The sequence below is a fragment of the Aspergillus brunneoviolaceus genome (genome assembly GCF_003184695.1).
Source record: "Aspergillus brunneoviolaceus CBS 621.78 unplaced genomic scaffold BO95scaffold_11, whole genome shotgun sequence".
NCBI lineage: Eukaryota > Fungi > Ascomycota > Eurotiomycetes > Eurotiales > Aspergillaceae > Aspergillus > Aspergillus brunneoviolaceus.
In genome coordinates, this window is record NW_020290741.1 from 586,350 (window position 1) to 604,073 (window position 17,724).

Below are 17,724 nucleotides of genomic sequence, written 5' to 3' on the forward strand. Positions count from 1 at the left end.
AATAACCTCAGCCCAGATACTCTACATCCTCTCACGAGTGCACCAGGCCGAGTTCGAGAGAATTCCCAAGCTAACCCTGGATCTGGCTAAACCACGGGGAAATGTCGTCAGCCCGTACCGTACGTATAGTTAGTTACTGACTCATGGATGAGAAATCCATGCAGTCTCAATGCCGACTGCCGAGAGCCTTGATTGGGGAAGAATGGGGGACGATCCAAGGCAGAAGACCAGTCAAGGCACAGCGAGGGACAGGAGGTTCCACTTTCCGGGGGGATGAAGAGAATATCCCGAGGGAGACCACGACTTAATCGTGGAGGCCATACACAATCCCGTCGGAGTTCTTGCCGCTCTTTGCCTCGCAACGGGGACCCGAGCAGGTGAGTAGCAGTCCGACTTGGCCTTGACTGGGAGAGAGAGGGATGGAATGAATGTCTTGACTTCAAGTTGCGACGGAAGGAGTGGTGGCTCTATGGGCTGACCCTTGCGGGCGAAGGATGTAAGGCGCCGTCAGGCCATGGCGGGATAAACAAGCGTGACATTTTTTTTTGCACGGTCAGTGTGTTGTTGTTGACCCCTCGGCAGTGTTCTGTTTGTGTTGCTCTGTTGGCAGGTCCAAGGACGGACCACGATGTAATGGGAGTCGACTTGTTAGTTACCGCATTACCGCATTACCGCATTACCGCATCAGGGATTCATTAATCTATTCCCAGATGATTCTTTTTCCAGGTTTCTTTCCCCTCTTCTTTTCCTCGGGCGGCTGACCAACAAGCGGGATGCAGAAGTGGAAATGCGGGGAATGGCTGGGGAGACGGTACCGTAACATTCCACTAGTCGACTAACTTATACTATCTTCAACTATAGTCAGCCATTGCTTGCTGGACCATGACGATGCGGGGAACAGCTGTTGACTTGTTGTCAATTGTCAATTGAAAGCAATACTACCTTCCATCTCATTCTGCTACCAAGCTTCTTGGGCGTCGTCCAAGTCCGCTATTTGACCGAGAGTTGTAACCCCCGTAATTGAGCTGTATCCCGTACCGCAGCCGATTGTGTCCCGAAGCTGATCGGAATGCGCCAGAATTGGCTCGAGTGATAAGTTTTTATTTATATTTTGGTTTCAATCAAGAATGTCAGGCACCTCCCGACTGACTGCATTCTGCTGGCCTGCCGGAAAGATATCATCGCACATAGGGCAGTTTGAGGTTCATGTCAGGGAGGATGAGTTGGGGAAAGGGATCGGAGTGTAAACAGCCCGTATAGCGTAACGGAATTACCCCCCAAGGTTACCAGGGCCGAGTGGATGCCCCACAGCGGTACCAGCGGTAACTTACCAGCCAGTCAGTAGTAAACTTTCTGTTTAGTATAGTGTAGTCCCTTGGACTGTAACTGCAGTACTTCCATCCACCTCATTCCGTCATCCCCAGATGGCTGGACTCTGTCGGTGTGGGGTTCGGTCATTCCGCTTGACTTTTCTGCGCTTCGGCTGCGAACCATCGCCAGAATGAGAAATTCCTCGTTGAGTCGGGGTGTTATACGGTGTGCAGGTCATGCTGCCGAGCCGAGTGCATGAACGCAGGAGCAGGAGCAGGAGCAGCAGCAGCAGCAGCAACAGCAGCAGCAGCTTCCTCCCCAGCTTAGTGAATCACGGCAAATACAATCGCTCGACTTGCCTGAGTTCCGACCGTTCCATGCTCTCTCCCTCGCCGCCTGTCTCTTCCTCGATTTGGCTTCCTCCCTGTCGATCCCCATGCTCAGAGCTAAGCGAATGGAACCACTCGTCGCTCGCCCAGTCCATGGCCGACCAGGTGCTTGCTTACTTTGACTTCTTGTTTGCGAGACATCAATTCACTCCTGAGTGGGTAGCTCCGCAAAAAAATAGGCCAAGAGGTTCTGATTGATTTTATTCACCGTCGCTGGTCTCTCTCATAGCTGTGGCGCCCCCCTCTCTTCGTTGCTGGGGTTATTTATATCTCCTCCCTTTCCCCCCCTGATCGGCCTTGTTTGTCCTTCCACCTTTGTACTACTTCGACATCTTTCTCAAATTCTCGAGAGTGCAAGCTGTGTGGCTGGCTAGCTCGTTGTTTCCTCTTTCTTCAGCTACCTCTACGCCATCATGAAGCTCAGTTGGCTTGAGGCGGCTGCCTTGACGGCTGCCTCTGTCGTCAGCGCTGTATGTTGCTTTTTCTGCGTCCTCGATGCCTCTAGAGATCTAACCTGAGGCTGACGAGTCGTGCTCTACAGGATGAATTGGCATTCTCTCCTCCATTCTATCCCTCCCCTTGGGCCAATGGCCAGGGAGAGTGGGCGGAAGCCTACCAGCGTGCAGTGGCCATTGTCTCCCAGATGACTCTGGATGAGAAGGTCAACCTTACCACCGGAACTGGGTAATGACACCACAATTGTCGCGAGATGAGTCGCCTGCTAACGAGCTTTTAGATGGGAGCTGGAGAAGTGTGTCGGTCAGACTGGTGGTGTTCCAAGGTAGAACCCTTCAAAAATGAACTTGTTTCTAGTCGGCTAACTGGCGCCTGCTGTCTAGACTGAACATCGGTGGCATGTGTCTCCAGGACAGTCCATTGGGAATTCGTGACAGTAAGACTTGATCTAACTCGAGCCCGGCCGCTGACACTCTTGCTAACAATGTGTCCTACAGGTGACTACAATTCGGCTTTCCCTGCTGGTGTCAACGTTGCTGCGACATGGGACAAGAACCTGGCTTATCTCCGTGGCCAGGCTATGGGTCAAGAATTTAGTGACAAAGGAATCGATGTTCAATTGGGCCCGGCCGCGGGTCCCCTCGGCAGGAGTCCTGATGGAGGTCGTAACTGGGAAGGTTTCTCTCCAGACCCGGCTCTTACTGGCGTGCTCTTTGCGGAGACGATCAAGGGTATTCAAGATGCTGGTGTCGTGGCAACAGCCAAGCATTACATTCTCAATGAGCAAGAGCATTTCCGCCAGGTCTCAGAGTCTGCGGGCTACGGATTCAATATCTCCGACACGGTCAGCTCGAATGTTGATGACAAGACCATTCATGAAATGTACCTCTGGCCCTTCGCGGATGCCGTTCGCGCAGGCGTTGGCGCCATCATGTGTTCCTACAACCAGATCAACAACAGCTACGGCTGCCAGAACAGTTACACGCTGAACAAGCTTCTGAAGGCCGAGCTCGGCTTCCAGGGCTTCGTGATGTCTGACTGGGGTGCTCACCACAGTGGTGTTGGTTCTGCTTTGGCCGGCCTGGATATGTCAATGCCTGGTGATATCACCTTCGATTCTGCCACTAGTTTCTGGGGTACCAACCTGACCATTGCTGTTCTCAACGGCACCGTCCCGCAGTGGCGCGTTGACGACATGGCTGTTCGTATCATGGCTGCCTACTACAAGGTTGGCCGCGACCGCCTGTACCAGCCGCCTAACTTCAGCTCTTGGACTCGCGATGAATACGGCTTCAAGTATTTTTACCCTCAGGAAGGTCCCTATGAGAAGGTCAATCACTTTGTCAATGTGCAGCGCAACCACAGCGAGGTTATTCGCAAGTTGGGAGCCGACAGCACTGTTCTACTGAAGAACAACAATGCCCTGCCTCTGACCGGAAAGGAGCGCAAAGTTGCGATCCTGGGTGAAGACGCCGGATCCAACTCGTACGGTGCCAATGGCTGCTCTGACCGCGGCTGTGACAACGGTACTCTTGCCATGGCTTGGGGTAGTGGCACTGCCGAATTCCCATACCTCGTGACCCCTGAGCAGGCTATTCAAGCTGAGGTGCTCAAGCACAAGGGCAGCGTCTATGCCATCACTGACAACTGGGCGCTGAGCCAGGTGGAGACCCTCGCTAAACAAGCCAGGTAAGTCCTGTCGTCCATATCGTTGTTTCTTTTTCTGTTTCAAATCTGATGCTTCAGTGAACTAACATCTATCTCCGTAGTGTCTCTCTTGTGTTCGTCAACTCGGACTCGGGAGAGGGCTATATCTCTGTGGACGGAAATGAGGGCGACCGCAACAACCTCACCCTCTGGAAGAATGGCGACAACCTCATCAAGGCTGCTGCGAACAACTGCAACAACACAATCGTTGTCATCCACTCCGTTGGACCGGTTTTGGTCGACGAGTGGTATGACCACCCCAATGTCACTGCCATCCTCTGGGCCGGTTTGCCTGGCCAGGAGTCTGGCAACTCCCTGGCTGATGTGCTCTACGGCCGCGTCAACCCGGGCGCCAAATCGCCATTCACCTGGGGCAAGACGAGGGAGGCGTACGGGGATTACCTTGTCCGCGAACTCAACAACGGCAACGGGGCTCCCCAAGACGACTTCTCGGAAGGTGTTTTCATTGACTACCGCGGATTCGACAAGCGCAATGAGACCCCGATCTACGAGTTCGGACATGGTCTGAGCTACACCACTTTCAACTACTCTGGCCTTCACATCCAGGTTCTCAACGCTTCATCCAACGCTCAAGTAGCCACTGAGACTGGCGCTGCTCCCACATTCGGACAAGTCGGCAATGCCTCGGACTATGTGTACCCTGAGGGATTGACCAGAATCAGCAAGTTCATCTACCCCTGGCTGAACTCCACCGACCTCAAGGCCTCATCTGGCGACCCGTACTATGGTGTCGACACCGCGGAGCACATCCCCGAGGGTGCTACCGATGGCTCTCCCCAGCCCGTTCTGCCTGCGGGTGGTGGCTTCGGTGGTAACCCCCGCCTCTACGATGAGTTGATCCGCGTTTCGGTGACAGTCAAGAACACTGGTCGTGTTGCTGGTGATGCTGTACCTCAACTGGTAATAAATCTCCCGTGCAGTATTAATCCCGCATGCTAACCGTTTGCCAGTATGTTTCCCTTGGTGGGCCCAATGAGCCCAGGGTTGTGTTGCGCAAATTCGACCGCCTTACCCTCAAGCCCTCCGAGGAGACGGTGTGGACGACTACCCTGACTCGTCGCGATCTGTCCAACTGGGACGTTGCGGCTCAGGATTGGGTCATTACTTCTTACCCGAAGAAGGTCCATGTTGGTAGCTCTTCGCGTCAGCTGCCCCTTCACGCGGCGCTCCCGAAGGTGCAATGAGCGGTGGAAGGTGTCATGAAGGGCTTTGAGCCTGGGCCTGAGGCTGCAGATGGAGATGATGTACACATTTTTCACAAGTCGTAGAGACCACGAATTTAATGACTATGATGCTGTCAATGTGAACCATGCATTCGAGCGGTAGATCAAGTGTATATTGTAATGCAATGATAGCGTAATAGTCGCAGGCTTGTTGTGGCTGTGGCGGTGGTTGTGGTTGTCGTTGGAAGAATCTGGTTAGGGCGGGCGGAAAGGCAGGCAAGCAGGCAGCGACGTCATCCGACTTCCGCCATTTGCATTTCCTCTTCCTTTGTATCATCATCATCCTTTTGTATCATCGACCTGGTTCCATTCAATTGTCCCCCAAGTCCCTCAATTTCATGCACTCCCCAATTCTACTCAGATAGAACAGTTATTTCATCCTCTATACATTTTCGAAGCAACACACCACAAGACGAGTGCAATCACCCGGACAACAGAAGGGAAAAAAAACCACGATGCCATCCGCGGACAATCCCCCTTCTCCCGCCGGAGTAACAGCAACAAGCCCGACCACATCACGATCGCTCCAACCCCCGATCACCGCTCTCCTCATCTATCCTCTCACCCTCATCGTGGGGTCTCTTTTCTCCGTCCTCTCGCCAACCGCCTACGGCAGCCGTGATCCGAGCGCCAGCAGCAGCCCACTCCAGAACCACCCATCCCCCTTCGCCCCAACCATCGCCTCGGACCTGCACCTCTCCTTTCCCGCCGCCGTCAAGCCCGTCAACTATTTCGCACGCAAGGACAACGTCTTCAACCTCTACTTCGTGAAGATCGGCTGGCTCTGGACAACTCTCGCCTTCGTCCTGCTCCTCCTCACCCAGTCCGCCTACACCGGGAGCGGCGGTCGCGGCGGCGCGGGCGGCAACACTGCCACCGCTGCTGCTGCTGCTGCTGCTGCGCACCGGTCCCGCCGCACGACGCAGGCTGTCATCCGGTACGCGCTCGCCACGACGGTGTGGTACCTGACGACGCAATGGTTCTTCGGGCCCGCGCTGATCGACCGCAGCTTCGTGCTGACGGGCGGCAAGTGCGAGCGGGCAATCCCCGAGGCGGAGAACCCTTACACCACCACCGACTTCGGGACGCTGGCGACGGCCGTGGCGTGTAAGGGGGCTGGCGGGGCGTGGCGCGGCGGGCACGATGTCAGTGGACATGTGTTCATGTTGGTGTTGATGACTTCGTTGATTGGGTTCGAGGCTTGGGGCGCCAGGCTGTCCCGCGAGGAGGCGGATTCGAAGGAGAAGAAAGAGGGGGAGAAGACGGATGCGCTTGATCAGGAGGGGGATGCTGACGAGCAGGATGTGTTCGTAGTGTGGTCGGCCCGGTTGGCGTGGACGGTCGTGGGCCTGGGGATGTGGATGTTGTTGATGACGGCGATTTGGTTCCACACTTGGTTTGAGAAGGTACGTTCCCTTTTCCCTTTTCGGTCACTCTGAGTTGTGGGATTTCTGGGCTAATGTTTCCTCTGCAGGTAACGGGTCTTCTGATTGCACTAGGCACTGTTTATACGATTTACATTCTCCCTCGGACGAATATCCCGTGGAGGGAGATTGTGGGGCTACCTGGGGTTTAGAGGGTTGGGTTTTGTGATTTTATGTTTGTGGCGTTGATAGAGTGATGGATGTTCGAGGGAGGGGAGTTTCCTCGGGCTCTGATATACATACTGTACATGTTTGCATTTTTTTTTGACTACTGGTTGACTGACTCTGTAGAGTACGCTTACCTCAATGCATCAGGCAATTATATTTTGCGAATTATCTGGTTGTTTGACCAGTTAAGCAACAGGTTCAGGCCCGAAATAGCCCCGACAGAACGCTGTCGAATGTCAATACTAGGTAATGTTTCGCAAAGGACTCAGACCACTCACCTCCGGGGATCAAAGCCGCGGCATACATGACTCGCGTGATGGGCCGCAACTCCTCCGGCGTCGCATTGCGCCCCGTCTCCATCCAGATGTGCGGATCCCAGCACTCCACAATGCGGTCCGCGTAGGCCTTCAGCTCGACCGCGCGGTCTTTATCCGACGCCTGCGCCGCCATGCATTGGAGGCCCAAGCACGTCCCGAACTCGCGGAAGGCCAACCGCGCGCGGAGGTCCCGGTCAAGGTAGTGTCGTCTCTCGAACAAGTCAACTGTTGATTTCTGCAGCATCAGCACCACACCCCACTCATTCATCCATCCATTAACCGCAACCCAAATCTCAAAGGAAAGGAAGTCATACAAACCCTCCCACAACAATCCTCCGCCATCCTCCCCGCCCACTCCTCCCCTTTAGTGTCGGCCACCCAATGCGCCGTCCACATCGCCATCCCCAAATCCAAGGGATCCAGTGAGACGAACCCCTCCCCCTTCCGCTTGACGATCCTCCGATAATCCTCAATCTCATCCCCCAGCACCCCTTCATCTTCGGGCTGGGGGCCCTCTCCTCGAAACCACCGATCCGTCTCCCGCAGCAACCGAAACACCACCAGCCCATCCACGGGATCGAGATTCCCCTCCGACGCGACCAACACCTCCTCCAGGTTGACGTCCATCTTCCACACCATTTTGAGGGATTGCTGGTGGTGGTGGTGCGGCGGGTCACGTCCGCTGCTGCTCCCGCGGCTGCTCCCGCCCCGCACGAAGTGTGGATGGATCGCCGTCGCCAGCGCCACCGCCTGATCGTTCCAGGTCCTGTCGCGTGTGGCCACCGCCGTCCGGTTCAGCGCGAACATCCACAGCGTCAGGTAATGGTGGTATTGGCCGTCGCCGTCGGGGCCGTGGGCGTGGGGTTTGCCGATGCGGAGCCCGCCGGCGAGGGGGGTGGAGGGCGTGGCCCGCGGGAGCGGTTCCGGGGGCGAGGACCGGGTGGTGCCCAGGGTGCGGTGGACGGTGGTGATGAGGTTTGTGGCCAGGGTGAGGTAGTGGTCTTTTGCTTGTGCTTGCAGGTTGTTTTGGGGGTTGGTGGTTTCTCGATGTAGGGTTAGGAAGTTGAGGACGCCGAAGGCGTCGGTCCAGAGGTAGCGGCCTCGGTGGCCGCCGGATTGGGCGGGGGGTTTCCATTGCGAGGGGTCTGGGATGGTGGTTATTGGGCCGTAGAGGGATTCTTGGGCGCGGATGAAGGCGGTTAGTTTTTGGGGGTGGGTGGGCATTTTTTCTTTCTTTGGAGGTTGGGGGCTCTGATATACTGTGTGTAGTGGTGGAGTGTGGGGTCTGGGGTCTGGGGTATAGATGGTGAAGATTTTGGATTGGGAAGGGATCGGCGGGTTGGAGGATCGATATCGAAAAGAAGTGTTACTGTAAGCTATAGCTCGTCTAATACTGTACTCAGTATGAGCATATTACTCGTCGATGACCCTCCTCGTTCATTGCTCGAATGTGGCAAAGATCAAGTCACGATGACCCGGTGGTGATCTCATTTCGCCGCTGCCGAACCCTAATCCGACTGCGTTCCAGTATATCAGCTCCACGCGTACTCCGGGCTTACTATCTGTCATAACAAACACATTCCCAAAAATGGGCTGAATCACTCACTTATGACAGCGAAGCTCTGGCGTCTAGCCCGACTGTTCAAACCGACCCCAAAGATGTCGCAATTCCAAGACCTCTTCACCGCAGCAGCACAACCTCTGCCCGCCATCCACGACCCCAGTTTTGGGTCTCACTTCGATACCTTCGGGGAATACCGCGTCGTCCTCCTCGGCGACGGCACGCATGGCACCTCGGAGTTCTACGCCGCCCGCGCGGAGATCACCAAGCGGCTGATCGAACACCACGGCTTCAACATCGTCGCCGTCGAGGCCGACTGGCCCGACGCGGAATCCGTCGACCGGTACGTGCGCCAGCGCCCGGGTCCCCAGGCCCGGATCCGACAGGGCAGCAATGATGACGACGATGCGCATGAGCCCTTCAAGCGGTTCCCCACCTGGATGTGGCGCAACCGCGAGACCCAGGACCTGGTCGAATGGATGCGCAACCGCAACGCGACGCTGACCGACCCCGCGCAGAAGGCCGGATTCTACGGCCTCGACCTGTACAGCATGGGCGCGTCGATCCAGGCGGTCATCGACTACCTGGACCGCATCGACCCGGCCGCGGGGAAGGACGCGCGCCGCCGCTACGGCTGCCTGCAACCGTGGGTGGAGGACCCCACCGCGTACGGGCTGGCCTCGCTGCGCGGCATGGCGGACTGCGAGCAAGGGGTGGTGCAGATGCTGCGCGACCTGCTGGCGCGGCGGCTGGAGTATTCCGAGGATGTGCACGACGGCGAGGAGTACCACAGCGGCCAGCAGAACGCGTACCTGGTGCGCGACGCCGAGCGCTACTACAAGGCCATGTACTACAGCTCGGCCTCGTCGTGGACGCTGCGCGACACGCACATGGTGGACACGCTGCGCCGCATCCTGAAGAGCCGACCCGCGGCGGCCGGCAAGGCCGTGGTCTGGGCGCACAACTCCCACTGCGGGGATGCGCGGTTCACGAGCATGGGCACGCGCCGCAAGGAGGTCAACATCGGCCAGCTGTGTCGCGAGCGCTTCGGCCGCGAGCACGTCGCCATCCTCGGCTGCGGCACGCACACGGGCACCGTCGCCGCCGCCCACGAGTGGGACGAGGACATGGAGATCATGGCCGTCCGGCCCTCGAGGCCCGATAGCTGGGAGTCCGTGGCCCATCACACGGGCATCCCGCGCTTCGTGTGGGATCTGCGCGAGGGCCGCATCAGTCCCCGCCTCAAGGAGGCCATGGCCGCTGAGAGCCACCGGCTCGAGCGGTTCATCGGCGTCATCTATCGGCCGGACACGGAGCGCATGTCGCATTACTCGCAGGCGGACCTGCAGCAGCAGTTCGACGCGTATATCTGGTTCGATGAGACAGAGGCGGTGAAGCCGCTGGAGACGGTGCAGCCGAAAACGGTGATGGGCATGGAGGAGACATATCCTTTTGGCTTGTAGTTATTTTGTACCAACATCTGTTGTTAGTGATTCAGATCAAGTGGTAGAATGAAATTGTGTAGAGGATGGATGCATGCGTGCACGTGATCACTTATCTAAGCTTTGACGTCAGCTCACCGCCTGGCCGCGGGTTTGTTTATTCGCCCTTTTACCCCATGCCTTCAATTCTCCTCTTGTCGTCATTCTCGTGCATTGCCACTGTTGTATCCTCGATTGCACCCCATTCATCCTCATATTTTATCACATATTATCACCAATTCATTGTATATAGCAACTATGGCGGTCCGGCGGTCCGCCCGTCTGCGCAATCGCGATGTGTCCTTGTCCGAGGTAAGCCATTCGCCCATCCGAGCATCCCACCCTCCAGCGATATGAAGGGTTCTGATCCGAGAGAGGGGAGAGCATGTGGAATGCTACCCTGTACATCTCAGGTCACTGACACTGGATGACCCGCTTAGGAGCCTCAGCCACCACCTGGCCCCGCTGAGCACAGTCACGTCAACAAAGATCACGTCAACACCAACAATCGGCATGACGACCAACTTCCTACAAAACCAAACAAACGATCCACGAGGAGCAAGAAGAAATCCCAATCCACCCACGAACCCACCGATCTACCCCTAGTTATCGAACGTGAGGAGACCGCCGTTGTCAACAGCTCTGCACCCAATCCCGAACCTGAACGCGAAGCCGACAACGCCCCTGTCGTAGCGGACAAGAAGTCTGCTCCCGCCAGCGAAAAACCTGAGCCTCCTCAGCCGGCTCCTGCTACAGCCGAGGATCCCGAAACCGCATCCAAGGAAACCATAACCGAATCTACGCGTGCCGCAGCCGCGGAGGCGGAGCGGACGAAAAAGCGATCCATCACTGCCGCGTTCGACAAGGCCGAGTCGACATTCAAGAAGATGAAGAGCGCCGCGTTCTCCAGGAGCGGAGCGACCCCCAAGAAGGGCGCCGGCGACGCGTCCGATCGCGTCGATGCTACGCCCAAGAAAACCCCCAATGCCGCGTCCGCGCGAGTCGAGGCGACCCCCAAGAGAATTACCCAGTTGACTTCGCCAGTCAAGGGCACTACCCCTTCCAGAATCCCGAGCGTTGCTACCCCGCTTAGGGCTACACCCGCGGCGACGAAGGGTCCCGGTGCAAAGACCCCCTCCACCGTCATGGCGCGTCCCTCCCACCAGGATATGCACCCCAGCAAGGTCCACCAGAGCACCACTAAGCAGCCCGACTCCGGCTTGGTTTTGGGGTTCAATCCCATCAAGAAGGACGCCGAGGGCAACGTCGTCAAGGACACCGCGACTGAGAGCACTCCGACCAAGGCTAGAGATTCCCCCGCGTCCGCATACTATGGTACCCCTGCGTTTGAGTTCAAGTTCGCCAGCCAAGAGGCCCAGCTGAGCGACGAGGCCAAGAAGCTCATGGAGAGCGTGCGCCTGGACGCTGCGAAGATCAAGGCGCAGATGGTCAAGGATCGGGCCAACGGCGCACAGGACAAACCCGAGCTCACCGAGAGAAAGATCGTGCAGCCCAAGGGAAAGACCGACCGTTTCACCGAGGCTCACATGGCCGAATTCAAGAAGATGGACTCCATCGCCAACCATCCTTCGGCCTTCCGTGCCGCTCCGGGTCGCTTCCAGCCGGTCATCGAGAAGAAAGCTCTTAAGAGATCCAACTCCAAGGCACGACTGGACGAGACCGACAGCAAGTCGCCTTCGCCTTCCAAGGTCTCCGTTGCACGGCCCTCTCCTGCTCCGGTTGCTGCTTCAGCTAAACGCGTCAAGCACAATCAGACTGATGACGCCTCGACCAGTCGTCTGCCTACTCTGAACAGCCCTAAGCCCGGTTTCACGCGTCCCAGGCACTCTTTCCGCAAGTCTTTGATGACTCCGACCCGAGCCTCGGCGGCGCGTGCGTCGACCGTGAGACCTGCTCGCACTTCGATGATTCCCTCGTTGGTCCGCTCCCCAGCCCCCACGCAGCCAGAGATTCCGCGCACGCCTCAGACCGACTTCAACCCCCGGCTGAAGAGCAACATTCCCAATTTCAGCCAACCCCGGTCGATCCTCCGTCAACCCCACCAGCTGTTCTCCAAAGACCCCCTCAAGATCGCGGCAGGCACCCATGTGGCGGCTCCCGACTTCGGCTCGAACATGCTGTTCGGCTCGTCTCGGGACGCCACCGAGGAACCGTCGCACACTCCCTCTCCCAAGAAGCGCGTCGAGTTCACTCCCTGCGTGAAGGATGCTCCGGAGGAAACCGTGTTCTCGCCTTCCCCTTCGAAACTTCCCACTGCAAGTGCCTCTCGGGTGGTTTCTGATATTGTTTACCCGACTCTACCTACCTTGACCCCGGAGCACTCCCACAGCCCCAGCAAGATCGGCAGCACCACCAAGAACAGCGAGGCGACCACACCTACTATCCGCCAGGTGCGTCCTTCCGACGCCACTCCTCTGCCCGAGATTGCCGGTGTGCCCCACGGTATTGGTCACAAGAAACGCAACCGTCCTACCGTTGAGGAGGAGAAGCACGACGCTAGTTCCTTGCCCGACATTGCCGGGGTTCCCCATGGTATTGGTCACAAGAAGCGTAACCGCACCGCCGTCGAGGCGGAGGATGTTGATGCCGAAAACGTGCCTCCAGCCGATAGTGCGGGAGCGCGCAGCGCCAAGCGCCTCAAGATGAGCGCGCCCTCGCCCTCGCCGTTCAAGAAGACCGGTCGTGCCTCCACTCTGTTTGCCAAGGTCACGGGTACTCCCAGTGTTACCAAGGATACGGCCTCGAGTGTTGCAGGTACCCCCACGCCCACCAAAGCGCGCTCCCACACTCCGCTCCGCTCTACAACCCGACCCTCGGCGGGACGCGCCAGCACCACCACCACCACCCCGGGCAGTGCTCGTGCTCGCGGCCGGGGCGTGCTGACCATGAGCCGTCTGCACCTCCTGTCTCAGCCCAAGAGCCATTCTTGAATGTTTGAGGGTTGCATTGAGTCGTGCGATACGGGTCTCATGATGATTTACATATGTTGAATACCTGGTAGCATGTTCACATGTTCAATTCTGGGATTGTTGAAAACTACGAAGAAGGGTAGTTGCTGAGCTATTTTTTTCTCGCATCAGATTGTGTAGCGTGTTCCTCCGACTTGGGACTTCCTGTGTCCTTTGATTTTTCTCCTGAACTGGTGTCCATATGGCTGGAATTGGCGCTTGGAGTTTGCAAAGGCAGATGCATCCGGCATGCTGGGTACGGCGTGGGCGTTGGGATCTGGATCTGTTTCTGTTTGATTAGTCTTGACCATGTTGATCAGATGGGCTTTGTGGATAGTGTAATGATTATGATTGTCTTGCGATGGTGCATCGTGTGTGTAGCACGCTTTAGTCTCCGTCAGGTCTGAGGTAGTCGACCCGATCTTTCACCACGTCACGGCACTTCCCCGGTTGTCATGCAGTCCCCATCTGCAGCATGACAGGTTCAAGTGGGAGTTAGAGCCTGTCAGATAATGCGCACCACAGCACATAGCATAAACCATCCAGTCAATCCAACTGATACAGCAATGGACTCTGACCCCAATGTGTAGGTTCATCGAACAAACTGCCCACTTTGAGTAGGGGTCCTTTTCGAGTATAGATGCCGAGAGCAGCTCGAGAATAACTACCACCTACTTCGTATTGGTATACCGTCATCTCCTCATGTCAGATTCCCCAGCGGGAAGACGGCCGGGTGGTAGGAGACAGGGCGAGAAAGGGCTGGTCTGCCTCGCTACAGCATGCCGTTACTGCTGAGGTATTGTCCTGTACTGTACTGTACTGTACGAGGAGACAGGTCCAACCAAAGGTAAGCTTAACATCGCAATTGCAACTCTCCGTCCTTCCCTCTGATGATGAGTACATGCAGTCTTACAGGAATGCAGTGAGCATGACTCTGCTTCCGTAGCAGTAGCGGTAGCAGTAGCAGTAGCAATAGCAGTAACAGGGCTCAGCTCAGCGCTCGCGGAGGCCTGTGCCAGTCCAGCTCAGTCCAACTCAGTCTGTCCAGTCCAGTCCAGCACCGCAGCACACCTCCCTCATCCCTCATCCCTCGCCCATCCTCCATCCCGCCTGACTGAACATGTACAGTACAGTACAGTATAGTACATATAGTAGAGTCCACCCCCACCCCAACAAGAAAGTACTGTACACTCAAGAATGTGCGCACTACGCAGACCCTGACAACGTAGGCTACCCTCCTCCCCCCGGGACCGCAGGGCAAGCAGGCCGGACAAGGCAACCAACCACCAACAACTACCATCCGATTGGGCGGGTTGCTTACCCTACCTACCTACTAGCTACTGGGTAGTAGTAACTTACAATCCACTACTACTATTAGTACCTACCGAGTACGCACAGTAAAACTCGGCTAAATCGGATCGAATCGAACCGGATTGAAGCAGCTGAGATCCTGCGAACTGGCTTACTGGACTTAAGTTACGTACTGTACCGTACTGGAAGTTACCTATCTAATGCATTAGCTTTGCAATGGCATATAAGTTAGTGTGAGGGGAGGGTAGGACAGTACAGTACAGTACAGTACCCTACCCCGGTGTTTGTCTGGCTGTGTGGGAGAAATGGAGATTCAGGTGCGGTACGGACCTGAAATAAAGTGACCTCCCTGGGTGGATGATGGGCTACGTACCATGGTCCAGGAGATGGTCGGGGCGGGTTCGGGCTCAGCCGTAAGCGCATTCCAGTGTCCACAATCCAACAGTCCGCAGTCCGCATTTCCCGGGGCCAGTGGTTCACGGGTTCCACTTTTGGACTTTCCGGGACTCGGACTGGGGCCCGTACCTTATGGAGCATACTCTTACTCCGTCCGTACTTCGCATCCATCCCGTGATACTCACAACGCTATAGAATTCTGCATACGTCATGTTTACTGTGAGATAGCTTCCGGCTTGCTTATTCCTGACTAGAAGTAAAGTACAGACTCCATATGTGCATGAATTACTACCCAATATACTAGACGGGCTTTGCCCCCAAAACATCAGACAGCGCCGCATACCTCATAACTCATTCAATCATAAAGCTATTCAGCGGATAAGCACCGACTAAAAACTGCCCTGGGGCTTCCCCCAGTTCCCTGTAAAGTCGGCCGGACTCAATTCTCGCTCCTGACCCGTAGCCGACAGGAACGAGTGGTTGGTCTGCGTCTCGCCGCTCCACGACTGCGAGACGTGCGAGCCGTCCGAGTGGCCCGTGCGCGGATGGTCGAGGCGGCGGCCGCTGAGACTCCGCCGCGTTGTGCTGCTGCGCGTGGTCGTGCAGGTGGCGTGCTCGAACATAGCGATCGAGACGTCCTCGCTGTCCATCCAGGGGTGCGACCGGCGGCGGGTCGCGATGGGCGCGTGCGTGCCCGGGTGCGTCAGGTCCGAGGTGACGCGGGTGGCGTCGACGAAATCCGGGTACTCCGGTATCGTCGCCCCGCCGCGGCCGGTGGTGATTGTTGGTGGCTGCTGCTCGTCGACGGCGGTCGGCGGCGGCGGCGGACTGCTGACGGCGAGGGCGGAGTCGCACTTCCAGACGTGGTGACCGCGAACCAGCAGGACGAGCTTGCCGAGGACGGCGAACTCGAGCTTCAGCTTGACGCTGTAGATGACGCCCTTGATCATGGTCTCCATGATGTAGAGGTCGCGGTACTCGATGACCAGCAGCCCCAGATCTAAAAAGATGATGATCAGGTTGATGGCGACCAGCTGGTACATGATCTTGCGCTTGCCGCGGTCCGGGTCGAGGCGCAGCATGCGCACCGTCTCCCAGATGTACAACGCCGACAGGATGAACTCCTGCAGGCAGAAGCAGGTCATCTGGATCTTCTCCATGATGTTGTAGCCGGCGATGAAGGCGGCCTTGCGCGGGGCCAGGTTCGAGCCGTACGTGAGCACGGTGGTCGGCAGGTGCAGCAGGCACGCGTCGATGGTGATCATGTACCGCACCTGGCGCAGGATGCGCGGGTTGGGCAGCACCAGGTGCAGCCGCGAGTACAGCACCACCGACTGGCCCGTCACCATGGTGTACCAGCCGATGGTGATCAGGGTGACAGACAGGGCGGCGGGCGCCAGGTCGAAGTATTTGAGGAGGAAGCCGGTGGAGTAGGGGAGGAGCCCCAGCGAGGAGATCAGCAGCGACCAGAAGTAGGGGCCCCGGAACTGGGCGAAGGTCACGAAGACGAGGATGACCAGCTCGACGGCATTGTACCAGCTGATGGCGGCCAGGGTTGCAATGGCGATGCGGAGGGCCATACTGTGGCCGGTGTAGCCCCCGACGACGCCATTGCCGGGGGAGGTGGTCGGGCCGGTGATCATGGTTTCATCGTTGGATGGGGAGATGGGGGGTTTTGAATGGGTGGGGTTGAGTCAAGAGTGGTTGGGTAGTTGGGTTGAAATGGATGGAAGTAGTATAGTGTGGTGTAATGTAGTGGGAGTAAAGTATGGAGCTAGTGGTGGAGGGGAGGAAGTATAGAGAGGAGCGGAGAGGAGAGGAGGAGAGGAGGAGAGGAGAGGAGAGGAGAGGAAAGGGTAAGAGGAAGCGAGAAGGAGGCAGTGGAAGAGGGAAGAGAAGAGAGTGTGTGCGAGAGCAGAGAGAAGAAAGAGTAAGAGTAAGAGTACGAGAGGAGAGGAGAGGAGAGGAGAGGAGAGGATGAACAGGCAGCGAGTCACGAGAAGATACTAACTAAGGACTAACCTATGCAGTCATCCTTTACTAGACCCGGATTGACCGACAAACAAACGCGGGGAAAAGACAGCTCCACTCGACTCGTCACTCCCTCGATTGGCAGAGTAACTAATAAATTAGTTACTGGTTATTAATTGGTACTCATAATTTACCTACCTAGTAACTGATATCATTCCCAGCTCTGTGTCTCCGATCGCGATACGATCATCCCCTGCGTCCGCCGGCAACACGTGGACCTGGAAATGTCATTCACCATTCACCTTTCGGATACGTAAGGGTTATTTTTGGTTCAGATGGATTATGAGTGGTATCATTCCAGCCCCAGCACTGCCTGCTTCACCTAATTGATTAATCGGTAGTTTATTCTCCCCCCCCCCCCCACCATCCATTGCAAAAACCAAAACTCCCGAACTCTGAAACACCATGACATAAACCATATACCCCCCCAGCAACGCCATCCACATTCAAAAACCCAAGCTCGCAACCGATACAACAAAAATCCTCTTTCCCCCTTTAAAACCAACAAGAAAAACAACGCCCCCCCAGCTTCCCTATTGATGCCCCCCCCCAAAAAATCAATCCTCCCCCCCCGTCATCTCCAACACCCGCCTCACCTCCCCGCGACACTCGGGCATGGCGCCGCGGATCTCCCGCGCCAGCACGTCCCGGAACCCGCGGAAAGCCTCCTTCTTCCCCTTGAGGTCCTGGTTGCCGCGCTGCACCAGCTCCACGAACTCGCGCGTGTAGATGTCCGGGTTGCGCGCCGCGTCCACGTAATCGATAATCTCCGGCGGGAGTTGCACGCTCCCCAGGGGAGGGTCCTGCGGGTTGGTGGTGGTGGGGTTGCTGCTGGCAGTCGAGGTGGCGTCCGGGTTGGTGGGGGCGGTGTGGGTTTGGAGGGTTTGGAGGGCGAGGGTGAGGTTTTTGCTGGGGTTTGGCCGAGGGAGTTAGTATTCGGAGATGTTTTGGGGGGGAGG

At 56.9% G+C, this 17,724-nt stretch overlaps 7 protein-coding genes across 7 annotated transcripts; 4 read left to right on the plus strand and 3 right to left on the minus strand.

The window, feature by feature from the left end:
* Positions 1–2,012: 2,012 nt before the first annotated feature.
* On the plus strand, positions 2,013–5,270 carry BO95DRAFT_382875 (beta-glucosidase). The gene is made up of 7 exons (XM_025583404.1): positions 2,013–2,170; positions 2,242–2,384; positions 2,437–2,481; positions 2,540–2,592; positions 2,654–3,845; positions 3,926–4,784; positions 4,835–5,270. Exons 1-7 carry the CDS (start codon positions 2,114–2,116, stop codon positions 5,066–5,068), a joined length of 2,583 nt encoding a protein of 860 aa, XP_025445690.1. The 5' UTR covers positions 2,013–2,113; the 3' UTR covers positions 5,069–5,270.
* Positions 5,271–5,417: 147 nt separating this feature from the next.
* On the plus strand, positions 5,418–6,849 carry BO95DRAFT_439909 (putative inositol phospholipid biosynthesis protein Scs3). Its single transcript, XM_025585832.1, has 2 exons — positions 5,418–6,513; positions 6,582–6,849. The coding sequence occupies exons 1-2, from the start codon at positions 5,563–5,565 to the stop codon at positions 6,681–6,683; spliced, it is 1,053 nt and encodes a 350-aa protein (XP_025445691.1). The 5' UTR covers positions 5,418–5,562; the 3' UTR covers positions 6,684–6,849.
* Positions 6,716–8,432, minus strand: BO95DRAFT_29258 (uncharacterized protein). The gene is made up of 3 exons (XM_025581722.1): positions 7,331–8,432; positions 6,978–7,241; positions 6,716–6,925 (listed from the first exon to the last, which is right to left on the minus strand). Exons 1-3 carry the CDS (start codon positions 8,238–8,240, stop codon positions 6,885–6,887), a joined length of 1,215 nt encoding a protein of 404 aa, XP_025445692.1. The 5' UTR covers positions 8,241–8,432; the 3' UTR covers positions 6,716–6,884.
* A 243-nt stretch (positions 8,433–8,675) lies between these two features.
* Positions 8,676–10,040, plus strand: BO95DRAFT_428975 (putative erythromycin esterase; the record flags this gene model as incomplete). Its single annotated transcript, XM_025584869.1, has 1 exon — positions 8,676–10,040. One exon carries the CDS (start codon positions 8,676–8,678, stop codon positions 10,038–10,040), a length of 1,365 nt encoding a protein of 454 aa, XP_025445693.1.
* Positions 10,041–10,316: 276 nt separating this feature from the next.
* On the plus strand, positions 10,317–13,009 carry BO95DRAFT_355178 (uncharacterized protein; the record flags this gene model as incomplete). The annotated part of the gene is made up of 4 exons (XM_025582236.1): positions 10,317–10,355; positions 11,033–12,553; positions 12,650–12,744; positions 12,826–13,009. 4 exons carry the CDS (start codon positions 10,317–10,319, stop codon positions 13,007–13,009), a joined length of 1,839 nt encoding a protein of 612 aa, XP_025445694.1.
* Positions 13,010–14,951: 1,942 nt separating this feature from the next.
* On the minus strand, positions 14,952–16,758 carry BO95DRAFT_439913 (uncharacterized protein). Its single transcript, XM_025585833.1, has one exon. It carries the CDS (start codon positions 16,375–16,377, stop codon positions 15,124–15,126), a length of 1,254 nt encoding a protein of 417 aa, XP_025445695.1. The 5' UTR covers positions 16,378–16,758; the 3' UTR covers positions 14,952–15,123.
* Positions 16,759–17,322: 564 nt separating this feature from the next.
* nut2 (mediator complex subunit NUT2) lies at positions 17,323–17,673 on the minus strand (the record flags this gene model as incomplete). The annotated part of the gene is made up of 1 exon (XM_025588746.1): positions 17,323–17,673. A coding segment is annotated over one exon (351 nt), but the record flags the coding sequence as incomplete, so codon positions are not given.
* Positions 17,674–17,724: the final 51 nt, after the last annotated feature.

Excerpts from the sequence above, each read along its gene's own strand:
- BO95DRAFT_382875 (XM_025583404.1), top strand. The coding sequence starts at position 2,114 with ATGAAGCTCAGTTGGCTTGAGGCGGCTGCCTTGACGGCTGCCTCTGTC. Across the intron at positions 2,385-2,436 it reads AACCTTACCACCGGAACTGG|ATGGGAGCTGGAGAAGTGTG; the intron begins GTAATGACACCA and ends ACGAGCTTTTAG. Across the intron at positions 3,846-3,925 it reads ACCCTCGCTAAACAAGCCAG|TGTCTCTCTTGTGTTCGTCA; the intron begins GTAAGTCCTGTC and ends CTATCTCCGTAG.
- BO95DRAFT_439909 (XM_025585832.1), top strand. The coding sequence starts at position 5,563 with ATGCCATCCGCGGACAATCCCCCTTCTCCCGCCGGAGTAACAGCAACA. Across the intron at positions 6,514-6,581 it reads TCCACACTTGGTTTGAGAAG|GTAACGGGTCTTCTGATTGC; the intron begins GTACGTTCCCTT and ends TTTCCTCTGCAG.
- BO95DRAFT_439913 (XM_025585833.1), bottom strand. The coding sequence starts at position 16,377 with ATGATCACCGGCCCGACCACCTCCCCCGGCAATGGCGTCGTCGGGGGC.
- BO95DRAFT_29258 (XM_025581722.1), bottom strand. The coding sequence starts at position 8,240 with ATGCCCACCCACCCCCAAAAACTAACCGCCTTCATCCGCGCCCAAGAA. Across the intron at positions 7,242-7,330 it reads GGATTGTTGTGGGAGGGTTT|TTGACTTGTTCGAGAGACGA; the intron begins GTATGACTTCCT and ends AGAAATCAACAG. Across the intron at positions 6,926-6,977 it reads CGCGGCTTTGATCCCCGGAG|CGTTCTGTCGGGGCTATTTC; the intron begins GTGAGTGGTCTG and ends GACATTCGACAG.